A 21,743-nucleotide genomic window follows, 5' to 3' on the forward strand; every position below is an offset into this window, starting at 1 on the left:
GGAAAGGGAGGAAGCCGCCTCAGTCAGCAACTCGCTCTCTCACTCTTTCCCCCTCCCGCCCCACCAGGCCCGAAACCCACTTCGCCATTGGCCACGCCGCGCCACGGGAGGCCAACCTTTCTTTCCCCCCCTTCCCTCCCTCGTCCCCTCCCGCGCAGTTGGCGGGAGCCACAGTGGCTTCTTCCTCACGCTGCGTGGGGGACGGGAGGCTGCTCTGCGCCGGGGACGCCGGGGATGGGTTTCGCCCCCTGAGGCGGCTCAGAGGGGCAAATTGGAGCCCTCCGGCGTTTCCTCCCCTTCCCCAGGGTCTTTGTCTGAGGGGGAGCCGTTGCGGGCTCCGTGAGAGTGTTAGGATCTGAAACTCACTTAATTAATCTGCTACCGTTCAGGGTGATGGATCTTGGTTTTGGCTTATTGAAAATAAAGGTTAGTCACACACAAAAATACCACAGAGTCGTTTTCTTAATCAAATCACTTCTTTACTAACTAATCTCAAGGATAGGGTGCATGGATTAAACAATAAACATCCTACATATCTAAGTTTCCTAGACTTGCTAAACTCCTTTAGCAGTTACTACGCTTACTCACGAGTAGCCATTCTCACAGGGAGAATGTGCTCCTCCATGCTTGCAGGTTGGTAACTTACAAGTAACTTGGATACAGTTTCTCTTTCAAACAAAGGATACACCAAAGCAGTAAAATGCAGATTACTTTGCCTACATGACTATAGGACATGAAAGCAATGGCGATCTGCTCTTCCTGACCATTTGGCTAATTAACCCTTTGACTGTCTGACATGTAACGAATCTCGCTATCTAAGACCCAACAGAGAGAGGCTTAGGTCGGGCTCAACTTTTGTGCTTGGTTTCTGCCTTCTCTTCCCTGCCGCGGTTTCTGCATTTGGGGGTGGGGGGCAATGGCAGCATTTACAAAAGGGGACGTTGCAACCCCTCAGGACATTCTGTTCAAAGTCTCGGTACTTCAGGAAGGAAAAGCAAAACATGGCTCAGTGGTAGAGCATCTGCTTGGCATGCAGAAGGTCCCAGGTTCAATCCCTGACATCTTCAGTTAAAGCAGTGGTTCCCAAACCTTTTGCATCATGGAGCACTTTTTAGGAGAGAAATTAGTCATTAATTTTCACCTAGCAATGACAGTAGCATATTTCTTTCCAGTCTCTTCATGGAGCACTAGGAGATGTTTCGCAGAGCACCAAGTGCTCCATGGAGCACAGTTAGGAAACAGCTGAGTTAAAGGATCAGAATTTCGGTGATGTGAAAGGCCTTGACCTAAGACCCTGGAGAGCCGCTTCCAGTCTGAGTGGACAATACTGAGGATCTGATTCAATAGAAGGCAGCTTTGTGCGTTTGCAAAACTTCCAAGGAGATAGATCGGGATGGGTCTTAGTCTGTCTGTAGCAGTAGAAAAGAGCAAGAATCTAGCACCTTAAAGACTAACAACATTTCTGGCAGGGTATATGGGCTTTCGTGAGTCACAGCTCACCTTCTTCACAGCTCACTCCTTCCAAGGGCAGGGAGATTTTGATTGTGAACAAATTGGGGTTGGGTGTTTCTTTCCTAGTGGGTATTTTGTTTTTATTTACTGTATTGGCTTCTCCAATGATCCCAGGAGGAGCATATGGTTCCCCTGAATTGCTGAATGTTCATGAGCACAATTAGCTGCCTTACGAAATCCTAACGTGACATCTAAAATGTCTCCCTATGTGATGAAAATACATCCTGCATATCAGATATTTACATTACTATTCATAACAGTAGCAAAATTACAGGTATGAAGTAGCAACGAAAATAATTTTATGGTCGGGGGTCACCACAACATGAGGAACTGTATTAAAGGGTCGCGGCATTAGGAAGGTTGAGAACCACTGGGCTAGATGGCCATCTGTCAGCAATGCTGATTCTATGACCTTAGTATCACGAGAGGGAGGGCATCTTGGCCATCTTCTGGGCATGGAGTAGAGATGAAAGGTGGCGTGCAAATTCAAAAGATCAGTTTTGAAAAGATCAGGTTGAAATAAAATCAAAAGAGTATCCATCTAAAAATTAGGAAGAATTTTCTAACAGTTACAGTGGTTCCTCAGCGGAACCGGCTTCTTCAGGAGGTGGTGAGCTCGCCTTCCCTGGCAGTTTTTAAAGCAGAGGCTAGATGACCATCTGTCAGCAATGCTGATTCTATGACCTTAGGCAGATCACGAGAGGGAGGGCATCTTGGCCACCTTCTGGGCATGGAGTAGGGGTCACTGGGGTTGTGGGGGGGGAGGTGGCTGTGAATGTCCTGCATTGTGCAGGGGCTTGGACTAGATGACCGTGATGGTCCCTTCCAACTCTGATTTTGTTCTGATTTCATAATCAACATAAAGCCTATTCAGTCAGTATTTTGAAACTCCATTAGAATGGATATTTGTGCATTTTAGAACAGCTGGTGTCTGTTTAGCATGCTCTTGAACAGCAAATGAGCTGTTGCATTCCAATGGGTTTTTTATTTTAAATGCAATAAAACTATGGCCATTTTTGCATGGTAATTAGCAGCGCGTCCCAGGCTGAAGTGCCTCGCATATTTTTTAGAATTTTGCACGCTGAACCATCATTCCAGAAGTGACTGTGAAGCAAAAGAGCCCATTTAATACAACCTCTGGTGTTTGCTGCGAAGAATCCCCCTTAAGGAACAATACAAAACAACAGAGGTGCGTTAGCTATGCATATGCTAATGGCTTTGAAAACAGGAACAAAGGAGCAGGCGAGTGGAACTTCCCCTTTTGCGTCGGGACCGTGAAAGGGCATTTTTAAAGTTGCATTAAAAAAGGAGCATTGAGGGAGCATCAAAACTGACCATGCAAAAACGGCCAGTGAGTCAGTGCTGCCCCTCTCCTTTTATGGCTAACGCTACATAGACGCACATGCCAGCTTTCAAGGTCTCCCGAAGGCTTTATCAGGCTGGTTATTGAAAAACAAAGGGAGGAAGAAAACAAGGGATCGATTTAAACGGGTACGGGGCATTGCTAAGAGTCAGATCCAGCCACGGCACGCTGGGAAGAACCAGCCAAAAACGGAGGCCGGCCATTTGAAAAAAATATATATAAGTAGTTAACAAAAAGGCTTCTCTGCGGCGAACATTCAAAGACAGAGCAGAGGGAAAACGGAGCGGTCCTATTAACACCATACACAGTAACTCCAGGCTAAAATGCATTGATTTCAACGGGCTTGTTCTGCGGTCAGTCTGCAGAGGTTTGCACGGACCCACGTGGCAACTGAAGCCCAGCTGCAAACATCGTAGCGTATTTCCCCAGATCCTTTTTCCTCCATCGGCACAGTCCCTTGAGTCTGCTATTTCCCAAAGCAGACAACCCATTCCTCGCCTATGCAACCATGCAGGAAAGGCAGATCCCAATACTGCCACCTGTTCGGGAGAGGGAGAAGGGCTTACCTGGAGCAGGTCCAACCTGGCACGTTTCCCTCCGAGGGAAAGAGGAGCCCGCCCGCCTCTCTTCGCTCAGCCACGCGGAGGGCAGACACCTGGTTAGAGGCGGGACCGGAGGCCGGAGGGGGCTCGAGCATTGGGCGAAAACTAAAAAAGGGGCGGAGCATCCCAAAGAAACTTTGGACAAAAGTTCTGCGGGAGTTGGAGCCAGGCTTGCAAGCCCCGCCCCCCAGGACCCAGGTGCCTAAAAATCCTTTTTGCCCTGTGCGCCTTCTGATCGTTTGCTGTGCCTGCAGGGTTTTTATAGAGCTCTCCAGGGAAAAATAACGCAAGGAGAGGTTCCCCTCCCATTGCCCCCCACCCTGTGAATTTGAACATGGGAAGGCACTATGTGGTTTGGATGAAGATTTAAACTGGACTCCCTTCTCTGTCACTTTTTCTTGCCTTTTGGAACTGGGCACCCGTTTTCCTTTTAAGCGGCTTTCCCTTGGAGAGCAGAGGAGCCCATTGTGCAGTTCAGCCCGTAAGGGGTTTGTAATTCCCTCTAAGCACCAAGTTTTCCCACTAATAACGAGGTAGCTTTCTCTGTTTTTGAGCAATGTTTCCCCAGCAGGTCTTGAATTTTTCTTGATATCTATACAAGTATTGTTCTATCCTTTCCCTGCTTTTCACTCTTTCCTACCTATCTTTTATCTGCCCCACATCTGCAGTTCTATTTATTATTTACTTCATACACAATCCATTTTTCTCCCCAATGGGGAACTAAAGGCAGCTTACATTATTCTCGCCCTGATCTAGATGGCCCAGGCTAGCCTGATCTCGTCATATCTCAGAAGCTAAGTGGGGTCCGCCCTGGTTAGTATTTGGATGGGAGACCACCAAGGAATACCAGGGCTGCTGTGCAGAGGAAGGCACTGGTAAACCACCTCTGTTAGTCTCTTGCCATGAAAACCCCCATAAGGGGTCGCCATAAGTCGGCTGCAACTTGAGGGCACTTTACACACACACACACATTATTCTCCTCTCCTCCATTTTATCTTCACAACCACCCTTTGAGGTAGATAAGGCTGAGTTGCTGTGACTGGCCCAAAGGGAGAAAACGCACGGTCGCTTGAGCCTCCTGAGCTTCTACGGCAGAGTGAGGATTCAAACCTCTCAGAGCCTAGCCTGAAACTCTAACTGCTGCACCACACTGCTATCTATCCTCTTAAAAAACGCGGTGTTAATCATGAATGTATCCAACACGATGCAACTGAAGGAGTAACCTCCAAAAGAGTCTGTTGTGATAGGTGATGAGAAACTGTTGGTGAGTCATTTCTAATAAATATGGCAGGGAATATTGCATGTATGTGAATAGATAATTAACCAATGACACAAATTTTGTGATATATATTTTTAAATAATTAGAATAAGAACATCGCTGGAGTATAAAACCTATATACTCACCTTATAGAAAGGAAACACTTGGAACCGCTGAAGCTATACAAGCGGCAACCAGAAAAACCGCTGGAAAAGCAGCAGCCAGAGAAAAGAAGACAGCATTTAAATAGACTTTTTGTGTTCCCTAGACGGAACACAGCCATGAGGCTTAAGAGATAGCAGCAATCAATTGCAAAAGTAAATATGGGTTGCTTCGAGTCCAGAGGTTCCAGGGTTGGGTACGCTTTCCGGGCTGACAAGAGCCTGACTTCTAATGGGTTACTACTCTTAGGAGAGTTAGAATGCAGAAGTCGAGATGCGAGGGGGTTGTAATATTTCTTCCCAGTCTACCCAGCTCTCCAGAGTTAGACACACATTCTAACTCCTATCACCAGATCGGTTATCCAAACTTCAAAGGAAATAAATTATTCCGGTATGTAGTTACCACAAGGCAGCTGTAATTTTTTTTAAAAAAGTTTATTTATGAAAATATGCTCAGAGCATGGGAAATAAGCAAGATGAACTGGAACTTTTAATCGTACAAATATGATATAATAGGCATTACAGAAACCTAGTGGGACGAGGTGATTGGAATGTATTAATTGAAGGGTATAACCTATTTCGGAGAAATAGACCAAATCGGAAGGGGGGAGGACTACCATTATACGTTAGGGATGATTACACCAGCGAGGAGATCCAGGACTTAAAACACTGTAACCCAGCTTGAAACCAACTGGGTAAAAATTAAGGGGGAGAAAAATAGTGATGTCATTGTGGGGGTATATTATAGACCCCCAAGCCAGACTGAAGAGTTAGATGATGCTTTCCTGAAACAGATGTCCAAACGTTCAAAAAAGAAAGATGTAGTAGTAATGGGAGATTTCAATTATCCTGACATCTGTTGGAAGGCTAACTCTGCCAAAACAGCTAGGTCCGACAAATTCCTCACTTCCCTTGCAGACAACTTCATAGTCCAAAAAGTGGAAGAAGCGACAAGAAGAACAGCCATTTTGGATCTGATCTTAACCAATACTGATGACTTGGTTTATGGGATAGGAGTGGGATCTTTGGGTGGGAGTGACCATGTTCTCCTGGAGTTTGTTATACAGAAGAAAGGAGAAGCAACAAATAGTCAAACATGTATTCTAGACTATAAGAAAGCTGATTTCAATACATTTAGGGAACTACTGGGTGTGATCCCGTGGGTGAGAATATTGAATGAGAAGGGAGTACATGAAGGATGGGAAATTCTAAAAAGGGAGATATTGAAGGCGCAATTTCAATCAGTTCCCACAAGGAGAAAAAAAGGTAGAGGTTTCAAGAAACCAGGGTGGATGTCTAAAGAACTTTAGGATTTAAGAAGGGCATGTACAAGAAGTGGAAAAAGGGAGGAATCAACAAAGAGGAATTCAAACAAGTAGCCGGCACATGTAGGGAGAAAGTCAGGAAGGCTAAAGTGCAGAATGAGCTCCGGCTAGCAAGGGAAGTTAAAGAAAACAAAAAAGGGTTTTTTGGTTATGTCCATAACAAAAAGAAGATCAAGGTAACCATCGGGTCATTGCGTGGAGAGGAGGGTGAGTTATTAACAGGGGAGGCAGAAAAGGCAGAATTACTTAACTCCTTTTTTGTATCAGTCTTCTTCCAAAAGGGGAATAGTGCTCAACAAGGCAATAATGGAGCAGAGGACGCAACAGGGGAATTACAGCATGGTGTAGACACTGAGATAGTACAGGAATACCTGGCTACTCTCAATGAATTCAAATTTCCGGGGCCGGATGAACTGCATCCAAGGGTGTTAAAAGAACTGGCTGAAGTGATTTCAGAACCACTGGCAATAATCTTTGAGAATTCATGGAGAACAGGAGAAGTTCCAGCAGACTAGAGGTCCCCATCTTTAAAAAGGGGGAAAAAGAAATCCCAAACAATTATCGCCCAGTCAGCCTGACATCAATACCAGGTAAACACTAGAGCAGCTAATTAAACAGACGGTCTGTAAGCACTTAGAAATGCCGTGATCACTGACAGTCAACATGGGTTTCTCAAAAATAAGTTATGCCAAACTAATCTCATAGCTTTTTTTTGAAAGAGTGACAAGTATGGTAGATGAAGGGTACCTTGATTTCAGTAAAGTCTTGGATAAAGTCCCCCATGAACTTCTTGAAACAAAGCTAGTAAAATGTGGGCTGGACACTGCTACTGTTAGGTGGATTGATAATTGGTTGACCAACCGAACCCAAAGGGTGCTCATTAATGGCACAACTTCATCCTGGAGAGGAGTGACCAGTGGGGTGCCACAGGGGTCTGTCCTGGGACAGGTACTATCGAATATTTTTATAAATGACTTGGATGATGAGATAGAGAGCATGCTAATCAAATTTGCAGATGACACCAAGTTAGGAGAGGTAGTTAATACCCTGGAGGATAGGGTCAGAGTTCAGAATGACCTTGATAGACTGGAGAACTGGGCCATAAGTAATAAAATGGATTTCAGTAGGGAGAAGTGTAAGGTACTTCACCTAGGCAGAAACAACATAAGGCACAGGTACAGGATGGGAGAGAGTTGGCTTGACAACAGTACATGTGAAAGAGATCTGGGAGTCTTAGTGGACCACAAACTGAACAGGAGTCAACAGTGTGATATGGCGGCTAAGGCGGCCAATGCAATTCTGGGCTGCATCAATAGGAATATTGTGTCTAGATCAAGGGAAGTAATACTACCACTGTATGCTGCATTGGTCAGACCTCACTTGGAATACTGTGTCGAGTTTTGGACTCCACAATTTAAGAAGGATGCTGACAAGTTGGAGCGTGTCCAGAGGAGGATGACCAGAATGGTCAAAGGTCTGGAATCTATGCCCTATGAGGAGAGACTTAGGGAGTTGGGTTTGTTTAGAGAAGAGAAGGTTGAGGGGAGACATGATAGCCATGTTTAAATATTTGAAGGGATGTCATGTTGATGAGGGAACTAGCTTGTTCTCTGTTGCTTCAGAGACTAGGACACGGAGTAATGGATTTAAACTAAGAGAAAAGCAATTCCACCTAAACATTAGCAAGACCTTCCTGACAGTGAGGGCTGTTCGATGGTGGAATGCACTGCCTCGGAGGGTGGTGGAGTTCCCGTTTTTGGAGGTCTTTAAGCAGAGGCTGGATGGCCATCTGTCAGGAGTGCTTTGATTGTGGGATCCTGCATGGTGGGGGGAGGGTTGGAGTCACTGGGGATGTGGGGGGGAGGTGGTTGTTAATTTCCTGCATTGGGCAGGGGGTTGGACTAGATGACCCTGGTGGTCCCTTCCAACTATGATTCTAGGATTCTAAAAACAGCAAAAAACCTGACCCTGTTGATACTTTCCCCATTTTCTTTACTGTGAATTTGACCATTATTACAATATTAACAGCAAGAAAATGCAGAAAACAAAGAATATCAGTTTCATTCATCACTGTCAAATCCCTTCTCAATTAGTTCTTATGGTTCCATTAACTATAACTATAACAAAAATGGTCACTAATATGTTTATAGCTAATGTGCCTGTTCACATTTCCACAGAAAACCTATTCACTCTTCTGTTTGTGTTTCCCCAATTGTAGAATCAGGCCTGATTCATTACACAACTCTTCCTTATTATCTTAGCCTTCATGTGGATTTTCTGACATAGGAATGTCAAAGGACAGCAGCTGTGACAGCTCTATGGTTGGTGAAAGCTTTGTTTACATGGTTTATCCCCAGCGTGAACCCTTTGATGTGAACTGAGGGTTCGGCCTGTACTGAAGCTCTTTCCACATTCCATGCACTTATATAGTTTCTCCCCTGTATGCATTCTGTGGTGCCGACTAAGGCTTGAACATCGACTGAAATTCTTTCCACAGTCCAAACAGTTATATGGTTTCTCCCCTGTGTGACGTCTTTGGTGATGACTAAGACTTGAACTTTGACTGAAACTCTTTCCACAGTCCAAACAGTTATAAGGTTTCTCCCCTGTATGCGTTCTGTGGTGCTGACTAAGGCTTGATCTGTGACGGAAACTCTTTCCACAGTCCAAACAGTTATATGGTTTCTCCCCTGTGTGACTTCTTTGGTGATAAGTAAGGCTTTTTCTGTTACGGAAACTCTTTCCACACTGCAGGCATTCATACGGTTTCTCCCCTGTATGCATTCTGTGGTGCTGACTAAGGCTTGAACTGTGACTGAAACTCTTTCCACAGTCCAAACAGTTATATGGTTTCTCCCCTGTATGCATTCTGCGGTGCCGACTAAAGCTTGATCTGTGACTGAAACTTTTTCCACAGTCCAAACAGTTATATGGTTTCTCCCCAGTGTGACTTCTTTGGTGAGAAGTAAGGTCACATTTATGACGGAAACTCTTCCCACACTCCAGGCATTCGTATGGTTTCTCCTCCATATGAATCATTTGGTGACTAGTAAGATTGCTTCTTGCAGTGAAGCTTTTTCCACACTCCAAGCATTTATATGGTTTCTCCCCTGTGTGTAACCGATGATGACAAGCTAGCTTGTCATTCCTACGGAAGCTCTTTCCACACTCCAAGCATGTGTATGGTTTTTCCCCAGTGTGAATCCTATGGTGCTCAATTAGCCTGTTCTTGCGCCTGAAGCTCTTCCCGCACTCCAAACATTTATGTGGTTCCTCCCTAGTGTGAATCCTTTGGTGAAAAGTAAGTTTTCCGCTCTGACTGCTTCCTTCATTCTTCCTTCTCTGCCTACTCTTTGGTCTTTCTGGATTCCCAGCTTTTTTTTCTTCAGCTGCCAAATCCTCTTTGTTTCCCAGGAAGAATCCACTTGGTTTTCTTTCTTCTCCTACAAGAAATCAAAGAAAAACCTAATAAGAGCCCTGAGGAACAACCATAAAAAAGAGTTATTAATGTAGAATTCTCATAGGGCTGCAGAAGCCTCTATAACCACTCATTAGCAGCCAAGACATTTTAGAAGGGAAAAAGTAGGGAGCAGAGCTGCAGGGGTGGGGGGATAATTACTCTTCAGATCCAAGAAAAAAGCATTGTTTCCTTCCTGTACATGTTACAGAAAAAGAGAAAAAAGACTATCTACATTTGGATTTCATGTCTGACTAGAGGGAAACCATCAATGCAGAAGCTGCCTCTTGCAGAACAACACTTGCCTTTCATTCTCTACTTTCCTCCTTCCTGATGCACACAAGCGTCTTCCTAATCCTGCCACTTTTCCCACAGGGAAATTGGCAAAAGCCACACTTCCCTGCCACCAGGTGAAGGCAGAGGGAAGCTTCACTGGCCTTTTCCTAAGGATTTACAGATCCAGACGGTAGAACTGAAGCAGCCATTCACAATTATGTGTAGAAGATTTTTCTTGCTCTGTTAGCAGATAATTAACAGATAATACTAGTGGGAGGGCGAGGACATCACCAAAAGGTTTTTTTTTTTTTTTGCATGTGGCCACTGCAGGATGTGTGGGAGTGCAGAAACTAAAAGATCATTTTAGAACTAATGTAATACCAAGACTTCGAACAGAAAAGTGTTCTACAACTGTAATTGAAAGGGGGTGATTTATTTTATTTAGACTCCCTGTAATTTGATATATATTGGAATGACTCACAGACCTGTCAAAGTAAGAATCAGTGAGCACAAGAGCTGTATAAAACTAAGACTGAATGTTCTGCTGGACCTTCCACATATATAAAGATGCTTACAGAAAAGAGAATTGTTTGGGATTCACCATCTGCAAATACTGACACCTCCAGGTTTAAACGAGTCAGCAAATTGGACTTGCTGTGCATGACCAGGCTTGTGGTTTCCAGATTAACATTTTAAAGTTTCCATTCCATTTTTTTTCTTTCTTCCTCCTTCTCCTCCTTGCAAACTGTATCACGTTAGAGGTACTGCATCAATATTTTGTTCTATATAATCGATGACCTAATCAGTGTGTGGATGCTAACGGATTTAGTCACTGATTGATGTTACACACATCCGGAAACATTGACAATTTTATACCAGGTTAGTTCCATTTGGTTATTGATTCTTATCCCTTCGGGGGGGGGGGTTAATATTTAATCTATGGTATAATTTAGCCTAAGGACATTTTTGTCTTCTAGACAAAACTTGTGTGAGCAAGTTACCCTGCTGCAAGACCCATCGTTGATGTTATTAGTTTACATCTGGCCACACAAGATATAAGGTATATATGGTTTCTTTTTCAAAAGAATTTCAAAAATGCTGGTTATAGCAATTATATTTGTCACATTAATCAGGCTTTCATTTTTTCCCCTCCCTCCTCTTAAGGTTTTTTTAATTTCAGATGTAATACCCTGCAAGGTGCATTTTCAGATGTGTTTTTAATAATATTTTGTATATTTGACCACTGAGGAAGGCCCAAGAGGCCAAAACGCGTTTGGCCTTGTATTGTTCATTTATAATAAGTGCATCATCAGCTGGGCTGGATTTCTTTGTAACCGTTTCCACTGGTGGTTTTTAATATATGTAGCCTGTATTCCAGGCCTAGTGTTTTTAACAAATCGATTGTGAACACTATATAATCAATAAGTATTTTATTAGATTTTATAATTTCCAGCTCAACCCTTGAGGCCCCCGGTTACAATCCTCTCTACCGAGGCATCACTTTTTGCTAATTTTAGAAGGACCTGCTGCTAGTGTGAAATGTTTGGACAGCACTAGGACATTCCTCTTCTATCTCTTTCCCAAGGGGATCAGCAGAACAGTGAAATGAGGCCACTAAGATATGAAAAAGAGGCCTTCTGTAGCTCAGGAAGGTCGAGGAGTGACGACCACACTGCATACAAAATAATCCTTTTTATCTACTCTGATGAAAAGAGCCAGTTTGGCACTCCTTATGGACACTACAGCAGTGTCTATAATACTTCATATTTATCATTCTTTTAATTAAGCCCGTCCTCTCAGAAGCTCAGGGCCACATATACAATTCTTCCTCTCAGCATTTTATGCTCACTATAACCTTGAGAAGGAGGTTAAATGGAGAAGGGCCCTGTGAGGTTTACGGCTGAATTCGGGGCTTGAATCTGCGTTTCTCCCATCTGTTTTGCACCCTAACCACTATTCCACACCAGCATGGTTTGCTGCCTTATAGGGTTTCCTCTTAAGTATGGTAATAAAGTTTCCTCACAGTGTGGACTGCGAGTCTTTCAAAATAACATCACTCTCACAGTGAATAAATACTAACAGGTTATGCATTGTCTATTTCTCTAAATTGGCCATAAAGAATACTCACTCTCAGTCAGCTCTGTCGGGGTCTCCAGATATCGTTCTAAGGAACAGTCCAGTGTGTCTTTGGAAGCCAGCCCTTCCTGAGAAAACCTCTCCACCTTCATCATTCTCACAGGTGAGTCTTCTTTGGGGGAAACAGAAAGAGACTCCTCGCTCTGGCAAGAAAGAGAATCTAAGAAGAAAATATTTCTGTCAAGACTTAAGATTGAGCCTACAATCCTCAGAACTATCAAGAGGAACACAGATCCATTTTATATTTCAGACCCAGACAGGCCTGTCCCTATAATAGGAAGCCTCCCGCCAGCAGCTTTGTTGGCAGAAGGTCCCAAGTTTGCTTGCTGCCTCACCAACCAACGGCGGCAGAAAATCTTTTATACATTCTTTTTTGAAAAGATAAGGAAGAGAAAGTGATTATTTAGGGCTTTGCAACTATCTAACAATCATCCATCCTCCAAGAAACTTAATAGGATGCATTTTGGGGGGAAGAGAGATAAGGAACACAGAGGGATATCTTCCAGGGAATTCTTAGTATTTTCACAAAATGACTCGGGGCTTTTCTCCCGCAAGCCAACTGCTTGCTTACCCAGAAAGGCCACAATCTCATTGTTCTCCAGCATCACTTCCCTGTAAAGAGCTCTCTGATCAGGATCCAGGAGAGCCCACTCCTCCTCCGTGAAATACACAGCCACCTCCTCAAAGGATATGGGGCCCTGAAAGAAGGGAGGAGCATTCACTAACAACAGACAGGTCCAAGTAGGGATTATTTTGTTCTTGCAACACTTCAAGTGAAAAAAGAAAGTGGAGTTCACAGCCTACCTCAGTTGGACATCTTGTGCCAGCTGAAAGGCTAACTTGATAAAGAAAGGGCGACCCAGTCCCTTCCTTTCTCATCTCCATGACTTGATTCTTACTCCTCCGCAAACAGGATCCCCTCAGCAATCTCTTTCTGCTGTGAGGGAAGACAAATGTATTGGGAAGATTTCCCCCTTACCATCACATTTCCCATTTAAACTTCCTTTTCCCATCTGGGAGCAACAGGGAACCTGTTCATACAACCACCTTACAAATATACTAACAAAATATATCCGTTCACAAAGCCTTTGTACAACCAAGCCATATGTACAAGTCCACGGTCTTAAAAAAAAACCTCGAACCATTTTTACAATTCTGCCCCACACCTTGAGTGCCCTACAGAGAGATGAAAGGTGGCGTGCAAATTCAAAAGATCGGTTTTGAAAAGATCAGGTTGAAGTAAAATCAAAAGAGTATCCATCTAAACATTAGGAAGAATTTTCTAACAGTTAAGAGCGGTTCCTCAGTGGAACCGGCTTCTTCGGGAGGTGGTGAGCTCGCCTTCCCTGGCAGTTTTTAAAGCAGAGGCTAGATGGCCATCTGTCAGCAATGCTGATTCTATGACCTTAGGCTGATTACGAGAGGGAGGGCATCTTGGCCATCTTCTGGGCATGGAGTAGGGGTCACAGGGGGTGGGGGGGGAGGTGGCTGTGAATGTCCTGCATTGTGCAGGGGCTTGGACTAGATGACCCTGGTGGTCCCTTCCAACTCTGATTTTGTTCTGATTTCATAATCAACATAAAGCCTATTCAGTCAGTATTTTGAAACTCCATTAGAATGGATATTTGTGCATTTTAGAACAGCCGATGTCTGTTTAGCATGCTGTTGAACAGCGAATGAGCTGTTGCATTCCAATGGGTTTTTGATTTTAAATGACATAAAACTATGGCCATTTTTGCATGGTAGTTAGCAGCGCATTCCAGGCTGAAGTGCCTCACATATTTTTTTGAATTTTGCACGCTGAACCATCATTCCAGAAGGGACTGTGAAGCAAAAGAGCCCATTTAATACAACCTCTGGTGTTTGCTGCGAAAAATCCCCCTTAAGGAACAATGCAAAACAACAGAGGTGCGTTAGCTATGCATATGCTAATGGCTTTGCAAACAGGAACAAAGGAGCAGGCGAGTGGGGGGAGTGGAACTTCTCCTTTTGCGTCGGGACCGTGAAAAGATATTTTTTAAGTTGCATTAAAAGAGCATTGAGGAAGCATCAAAACTAATCATGCAAAAACGGCCAGTGGGTCAGTGCTGCCCCTCTTTTATGGCTAACGCTACATAGACGCACATGCCAGCTTTCAAGGTCTCCCGAAGGCTTTATCAGGCTGGTTATTGAAAAACAAAGGGAGGGAGAAAACAAGGCATCGGTTTAAACGGGTACGGGGCATTGCTAAGATTCAGATCCAGCCACGGCACGCTGGGAAGAACCAGCCAAAAACGGAGGCCGGCCATTTGAAAAAAAATATATAAAAGTAGGCTTCTCTGCGGCGAACATTTAAAGACAGAGCAAAGGGAAAACGCAGCAGTCCTATTAACACCCTGCACAGTAACTCCAGACTAAAATGCATTGATTTCAACGGGCTGCGGTCAGTCTGCAGAGGTTTGCACGGACCCACGTGGCAACTGAAGCCCAGCTGCAAACATTGTAGCGTATTTCCCCAGATCCTTTTTCCCTTGAGTCTGCCATTTCCCAAAGCAGACAACCCATTCCTCGCCTATGCAACCACGCAGGAAAGGCAGATCCCAATACTGCCCCCTGTTCGGGAGAGGGAGAAGGGCTTTGTACAACCAAGCCATATGTACAAGTCCATGGTCTTAAAAAAAAGCCTCGAACTGTTTTTACAATTCTGCCCCACACCTTGAGTGCCCTACAGAGAGATGAAAGGTGGCGTGCAAATTCAAAAGATCGGTTTTGAAAAGATCAGGTTGAAGTAAAATCAAAAGAGTATCCATCTAAACATTAGGAAGAATTTTCTAACAGTTAAGAGCGGTTCCTCAGTGGAACCGGCTTCTTCGGGAGGTGGTGAGCTCGCCTTCCCTGGCAGTTTTTAAAGCAGAGGCTAGATGGCCATCTGTCAGCAATGCTGATTCTATGACCTTAGGCTGATTACGAGAGGGAGGGCATCTTGGCCATCTTCTGGGCATGGAGTAGGGGTCACAGGGGGTGGGGGGGGAGGTGGCTGTGAATGTCCTGCATTGTGCAGGGGCTTGGACTAGATGACCCTGGTGGTCCCTTCCAACTCTGATTTTGTTCTGATTTCATAATCAACATAAAGCCTATTCAGTCAGTATTTTGAAACTCCATTAGAATGGATATTTGTGCATTTTAGAACAGCCGATGTCTGTTTAGCATGCTGTTGAACAGCGAATGAGCTGTTGCATTCCAATGGGTTTTTGATTTTAAATGACATAAAACTATGGCCATTTTTGCATGGTAGTTAGCAGCGCATTCCAGGCTGAAGTGCCTCACATATTTTTTTGAATTTTGCACGCTGAACCATCATTCCAGAAGGGACTGTGAAGCAAAAGAGCCCATTTAATACAACCTCTGGTGTTTGCTGCGAAAAATCCCCCTTAAGGAACAATGCAAAACAACAGAGGTGCGTTAGCTATGCATATGCTAATGGCTTTGCAAACAGGAACAAAGGAGCAGGCGAGTGGGGGGAGTGGAACTTCTCCTTTTGCGTCGGGACCGTGAAAAGATATTTTTTAAGTTGCATTAAAAGAGCATTGAGGAAGCATCAAAACTAATCATGCAAAAACGGCCAGTGGGTCAGTGCTGCCCCTCTTTTATGGCTAACGCTACATAGACGCACATGCCAGCTTTCAAGGTCTCCCGAAGGCTTTATCAGGCTGGTTATTGAAAAACAAAGGGAGGGAGAAAACAAGGCATCGGTTTAAACGGGTACGGGGCATTGCTAAGATTCAGATCCAGCCACGGCACGCTGGGAAGAACCAGCCAAAAACGGAGGCCGGCCATTTGAAAAAAAATATATAAAAGTAGGCTTCTCTGCGGCGAACATTTAAAGACAGAGCAAAGGGAAAACGCAGCAGTCCTATTAACACCCTGCACAGTAACTCCAGACTAAAATGCATTGATTTCAACGGGCTGCGGTCAGTCTGCAGAGGTTTGCACGGACCCACGTGGCAACTGAAGCCCAGCTGCAAACATTGTAGCGTATTTCCCCAGATCCTTTTTCCCTTGAGTCTGCCATTTCCCAAAGCAGACAACCCATTCCTCGCCTATGCAACCACGCAGGAAAGGCAGATCCCAATACTGCCCCCTGTTCGGGAGAGGGAGAAGGGCTTACCTGGAGCAGGTCCAACCTGGCACGTTTCCCTCCGAGGAACAGAGGAGCCCGCCCGCCTCTCTTCGCTCAGCCACGCGGAGGGCACACACCTGGTTAGAGGCGGGACTGGAAGCCGGAGGGGGCTCGACGATTGGGCGAAAACTAAAAAAGGGGCGGAGCATCGCAGAAGAAACTTTGGACAAAAGTTCTGCGGGAGTTGGAGCCAGGCTTGCAAGCCCCGCCCCCCAGGACCCAGGTGCCTAAAAATCCTTTTTGCCCTGTGCGCCTTCTGGTTGTTTGCTGTGTCTGTAGGGTTTTGATAGAGCTCTACAGGAAAAAATAACGCAAGGCGAGGTTTCCCCCCCCCGTTGCCCCCCACCCTGTGAATTTGAACATGGGGAGGCACTATGTGGTTTAAATGAAGATTTAAACTGGACTCCCTTCTCTGTCACTTTTTCTTGCCTTTTGGAACTGTGCACCTGTTTTCCTTTTAAGAGGCTTTCCCTTGGAGAGGGGTTCAGTTCAGCCCGCAAGGGGATTGTAATTCCCTCTAAGCACCAAGTTTTCCCACTAATAACGAGGCAGCTTTCTCTATTTTTGAGCAATATTTCCCCAGCAGGTCTTGAATTTTGCTTGATATCTATACAAATATTGTTCTATCCTTTCCCTGCTTATTTCACTCTTTCCTACCTATTTTTTATCTGCTCCACATCTGCAGTTCTATTTATTATGTACTTCATACACAATCCATTTTTCTCCCCAATGGGGAACTAAAGGCAGCTTACATTATTCTCGCCTTGATCTGGATGGCCCAGGCTAGCCTGATCTTGATCTTGTCAGATCTCAGAAGCTAAGCAGGGTCAGCCCTGGTTAGTATTTGGATGGGAGACCACCAAGGAATACCAGGGCTGCTGTGCAGAGGAAGGCACTTGCAAACCACCTCTGTTAGTCTCTTGCCATGAAAACCCCAAAAGGGGTCGCCATAAGTCAGCTGCGACTTGACGGCACTTTACACACACACACACATATTATTCTCCTCTCCTCCATTTTATCTTCACAACCACCCTTTGAGGTAGATAAGGCTGAGTTGCTGTGACTGGCCCAAAGGGAGAAAACGCACGGTCGCTTGAGCCTCCTTTATTCCCTGATTCAGCCAGGATCAAACGCTCGTTTGGCAAAAACACGTGTTCCATCCCGGCTGAATCCTGGCTGCAACAGGGAATAAAGGAGGCTAAAGCAACCATGCTTTTTCACCCAAAGTCACTCACTGAGCTTCTACGGCAGAGTGAGGATTCAAATCTCTCAGAGCCTAGCCTGAAACTCTAACTGCTGCACCACACTGCTATCTATCCTCTTAAAAAACGCGGTGTTAATCATGAATGTATCCACCACGATGCAACTGAAGGAGTAACCTCCAAAAGAGTCTGTTGTGATAGGCGATGAGAAACTGTTTGTGAGTCATTTCTAATAAATATGGCAGGGGATATTGCATGTATGTGAATAGATAATTAACCAACGACACAAATTTTGTGATATATATTTTTTTAATAATTAGAATAAGAACATTGCTGGAGTATACAACCTATATACTCACCTTATAGAAAGGAAACAATTGGAACCGCTGAAGCTATACAAGCGGCAACCAGAAAAACCGCTGGAAAAGCAGCAGCCAGAGAAAAGACAGCATTTAAATGGACTTCTTGTGTCAAACAACTGAGGAAATATTTTGAAACAGGAGAATATACCGGAATCCTGTCTTGTTGTCGTAGTTATTTGGTGACATAACAAAGTTTTTTGTATTGTGTTGAACTGTTGAGTACTTACTGTGTTGTGATTGCACGTGAGTAAAGGTTGCACGCTGAATCTTAGGTGCAACAGATTGCAACCTCATATGTTATTTAGGCATTTGTGATGCAACAAATGACCATTATATAATGCTATGAGAACATAACAGTGTCGTTGGTTTTTGTTATTATTTTCTTAGCCATAGTGGCTGCGTATATTTGATTAGCACCTGGAGGTTGGCAACCCTATAGTAAATACAGTAGAATACAAACAGCGATATAAAACCACAAGATGCCGTCCATACAGTAGCCATCAGCTTTCTGAAAGTTTCACATCCTCTTAAATCAGACAGCTACAACACCAGAACGGGTTTGAAACCTCACTGGAAGGTTGTTCCAGAGCTATATGGTAAAGAGGCTGCTCCTCTGCCCCAGATATCCTCTCACTGAACTGGGGCCATGTTACAGGATATTGGCATTGATTGGGTTTGTATGGGTCTCTGAGGCTTGTGGGTTCTAGGCCAGGAATGCTTAAAGAGATAAGACCCAACGTCTTGAAAGGAGCCCAGAAGCGAGCCAATAACAACTACTAGAGTTGCCACATAATAGGGATTCATAATAGGGATATTATTATTCATTAATTTCTTATGAAGAAATTAAGCAAACTTGTTTGGGGGGGGGTGATTTGCCATGAGACAGCCCACCAGAGACTGAACTAGGGTTGCCAAACTCCAGGTACTAGCTGGAGATCTACTACTATTAAAACTGATCTCCAGTCGACAGATCAGTTCACCTGGAGAAAACGGCAGCTTTGGCCATTGGACTCTCTGGCATTGAAGTCCCTCCCCTCCCCAAACCCCCCTCCTCAGGCTCCGCCCCAAAAACCTCCCACCGGTGGTGAAAAGGGATCTAGCAACCCTAGACTGAACACAGCCATGAGGCTTAAGAGATAGCAGCAATCAATTGCAAAAGTAAATATGGGTTGCTTCGAGTCCAGAGGTTCCAGGGTTGGGTACGCTTTCCGGGCTGACAAGAGCCTGACCTCTAATGGGTTACTACTCTTAGGAGAGTTAGAATGCAGAAGTCGAGATGCGAGAGGGTTGTAATATTTCTTTTGCTTCTTTTTACCCACCCCTTCTTTCTCAATCCCAACTAAACTTTTTCTTAAAATTCACTATCGGTTGTCTCAAAGTATTGCACTTAAAGGAGATGACTGGGCAAGCTTTGGAGCATCCCATCCGCACACTCCACAGAGGAACTGCTGTTAGTCCACTCTGCACACACTGCGCAACATTCTGGGTTCAGGGTGGGACACCGATATGTCTTGTGGTGAGCTTGTGACTAGAGTCGGGGCCTGGAGTTCTCACTGATCTCGACTCCAATCTACAATAATTACTGTGACCTTCTCCATGTGCTTGTTTGGAACTGAGCGCCACAGAGACCAAGGGGATTTACTCTCAAGGAAGGGGAGAGAGAATCATATTCCTTTACCCCTGACCATTGCTTTTTGATACAAGCCTGCAGACCACCAAGGAATTCTGGGAACTGAAATGGATATGTTCCAATGTGTAAAGTGCCGTCAAGTCGCAGCTGACTTATGGTGACCCCTTATGGGGGTTTTCATGGCAAGAGACTAACACAGGTGGTTTGCCAGTGCCTTCCTCTGCACAGCAACCCTGGCATTCCTTGGTGGTCTCCCATCCAAATACTAACCAGGGCCGACCCTGCTTAGCTTCTGAGATCTGATGAGATCAGGCTAGCCTGGGCCATCCAGGTCAGGGCAAACTCAGAAATACACTGAGACCATTCCTCAGGGATGCTGTTACAGATGGGGACCCAGGATTTGCTTAAAAGTCAGATAAAAAGCCCAAACCCCTGTTGTTTTTATTGTTGGGGGTGGAAACAGGATGAAAACTTCTAGTGATTCCCAAGTCAGCAGCTTCATGCTATACCCTCCCCAGGCAGTTTTTTTTTGGGGGGGGGGTGGAGAGAAGATATGCCTAGTTCCCCACTCCACCCTTTGCTTTTTTATGGTGCTTGAATTCTGAGTAAAAGTATAACTGCTTTGGACATACATGCCATGCATCTGAGGCTTATATTGGAATAGGTTGTTTTGGCTCTTAAGGTGCAACTGGACTGTTTAAATTGAAATGTTCCTCTTTCTAAGCAACCATTAACAATTAGAGAGAGGCTAAAAGTTTGCAGCTGACGTTTTGGAGCTCAAAACCAAGAGGTTCAGGCTGTGTATGTGAAAGCTTTTTGTTAAGGTCCCCCTCTTCAATCCCTTACACCCTTACCCAGGAGTAAGCCCCACTGACTATAAAAGCATTTACTTCTGAGAAGACTTGCCTGGGATTACACTGCTCCTTCACCCTTTTTGCTTTACTCTGTGAAACCCTGGCAGCACTGATGACTGGCCCAGCAGCCAGTTTTGGGTGCTCTTCCTCCCCCAGCTCTGCCCTGCTGGAAACTTCCATATGCCAAAACTGAACATGCAAGGGAGAGACAGTGGGTCAGAGTAGAGTTCTTTGGCTGGAAGGTGCTTGCAATGCCGTTTTATTTCTCTGGGACTGCAGCTCTGCTTTTTGCTCCATGCTGGGCTAGGACCTGCAATCCATGAAGCCCTCACTTATTGCACATGAAGCCCAGGCTTTATCCCTTCACCAGAAACCTCATCTGTCTCTGCTCTGGGTGTGTGTGGAACTTGACCAGATAAGAACAACACCCTCGCCTTCCCCAGCACCACAATCAACACAAGCCCAAGCCTGATCCTCAAAGCCATCTACAATCACTACTGCAATGTTCTCCCCCAAATGCTTGCTTGGAAATGAGCACTACTGAGACCCAAGGGGATTTACTCACAAAGAAGGGAAGGGAGAATTGCAGCCTTTATTTTTCACGCCAAAATGGCAATTATAATTCTGTCAGCAATTTCAGGTGGCGCAGAGTGGTAAGCTGCAGTACTGCAGTCAAAAGCTCTGCTAACAACCTGAGTTCGATCCCAACAAAAGTTGGTTTCAGGTAGCCAGCTCAAGGTTGACTCATCCTTCTGAGGCAGGTCAAATGAGGACCCAGCTGGCTGGGGGTAAAGAGAAGATGACTGGGGAAGGCACTGGCAAACCACCCCGTAAACAAAGTCTGTCTAGTAAATGTCAGGATGTGACGTCACCCCATGGGTCAGGAATGACCCGGTGCTTGCACAGGGGACCTTTACCTTTTTTTAAAAAATGGGAAGTCCCTCCCTTCAGAGAAGGTTCTGTGTGAGAGTGAATTGGGGCAGGCTGCGTAACCAGTGCTAATAATGAAAAGGGGAAACAAATGGCAAGAGCAACATTAACAATTCTCCCCCTCCACAACCAATCTCTCTCAATCAACCAATCTCTCTCAATCTCTGGACTAGAACTAATAAAATGCACTTCAACAAAGACAAATGTAAAGTTCTGCATTTAGGTAGGAAAAATCAAATGCATACCGTAATTATAGGATGGGGGAGACTTGTTTGAGCAGTAGTGTGTGTGAAAAGGATCTTGGAGTCTTAGTAGACCAAACACTGAACATGAGTCAGCAGTGTGATGCTGTAACTAAAAAGGCAAATGCAGTCTTGGGCTGCATCAACAGAAGTATAGTGTCCAGATCACGCAAAGTGATGGTATCGCTTTACTCTGCTCTGGTTAGACCTCAACTAGAGTACTGTGTTCAGGTTTGGGCACCACACTTTAAGAAACATGTAGACAAGCTGGAAC

General features: G+C 44.8%; 2 protein-coding genes across 2 annotated transcripts in view; both read right to left on the reverse strand.

The window, feature by feature from the left end:
• The window catches only part of LOC130473003 (zinc finger protein 883-like), a 32,946-nt gene extending 26,306 nt beyond the window's left edge, over positions 1–6,640 (reverse strand). Inside the window, exon 1 of the mRNA XM_056844518.1 lies at positions 6,593–6,640. Coding sequence (XP_056700496.1) covers positions 6,593–6,640 — 48 coding nt within the window. The remainder of the gene's footprint in view (positions 1–6,592) is intronic.
• Positions 6,641–8,537: 1,897 nt separating this feature from the next.
• The window catches only part of LOC130473011 (zinc finger protein 420-like), a 29,017-nt gene continuing 15,811 nt past the window's right edge, over positions 8,538–21,743 (reverse strand). The window contains exon 7 of the mRNA XM_056844530.1: positions 8,538–9,547. Within this exon, the coding sequence (XP_056700508.1) occupies positions 8,538–9,547 (1,010 nt within the window). The remainder of the gene's footprint in view (positions 9,548–21,743) is intronic.

This window comes from Euleptes europaea, chromosome 1 (assembly GCF_029931775.1).
Source record: "Euleptes europaea isolate rEulEur1 chromosome 1, rEulEur1.hap1, whole genome shotgun sequence".
NCBI lineage: Eukaryota > Metazoa > Chordata > Lepidosauria > Squamata > Sphaerodactylidae > Euleptes > Euleptes europaea.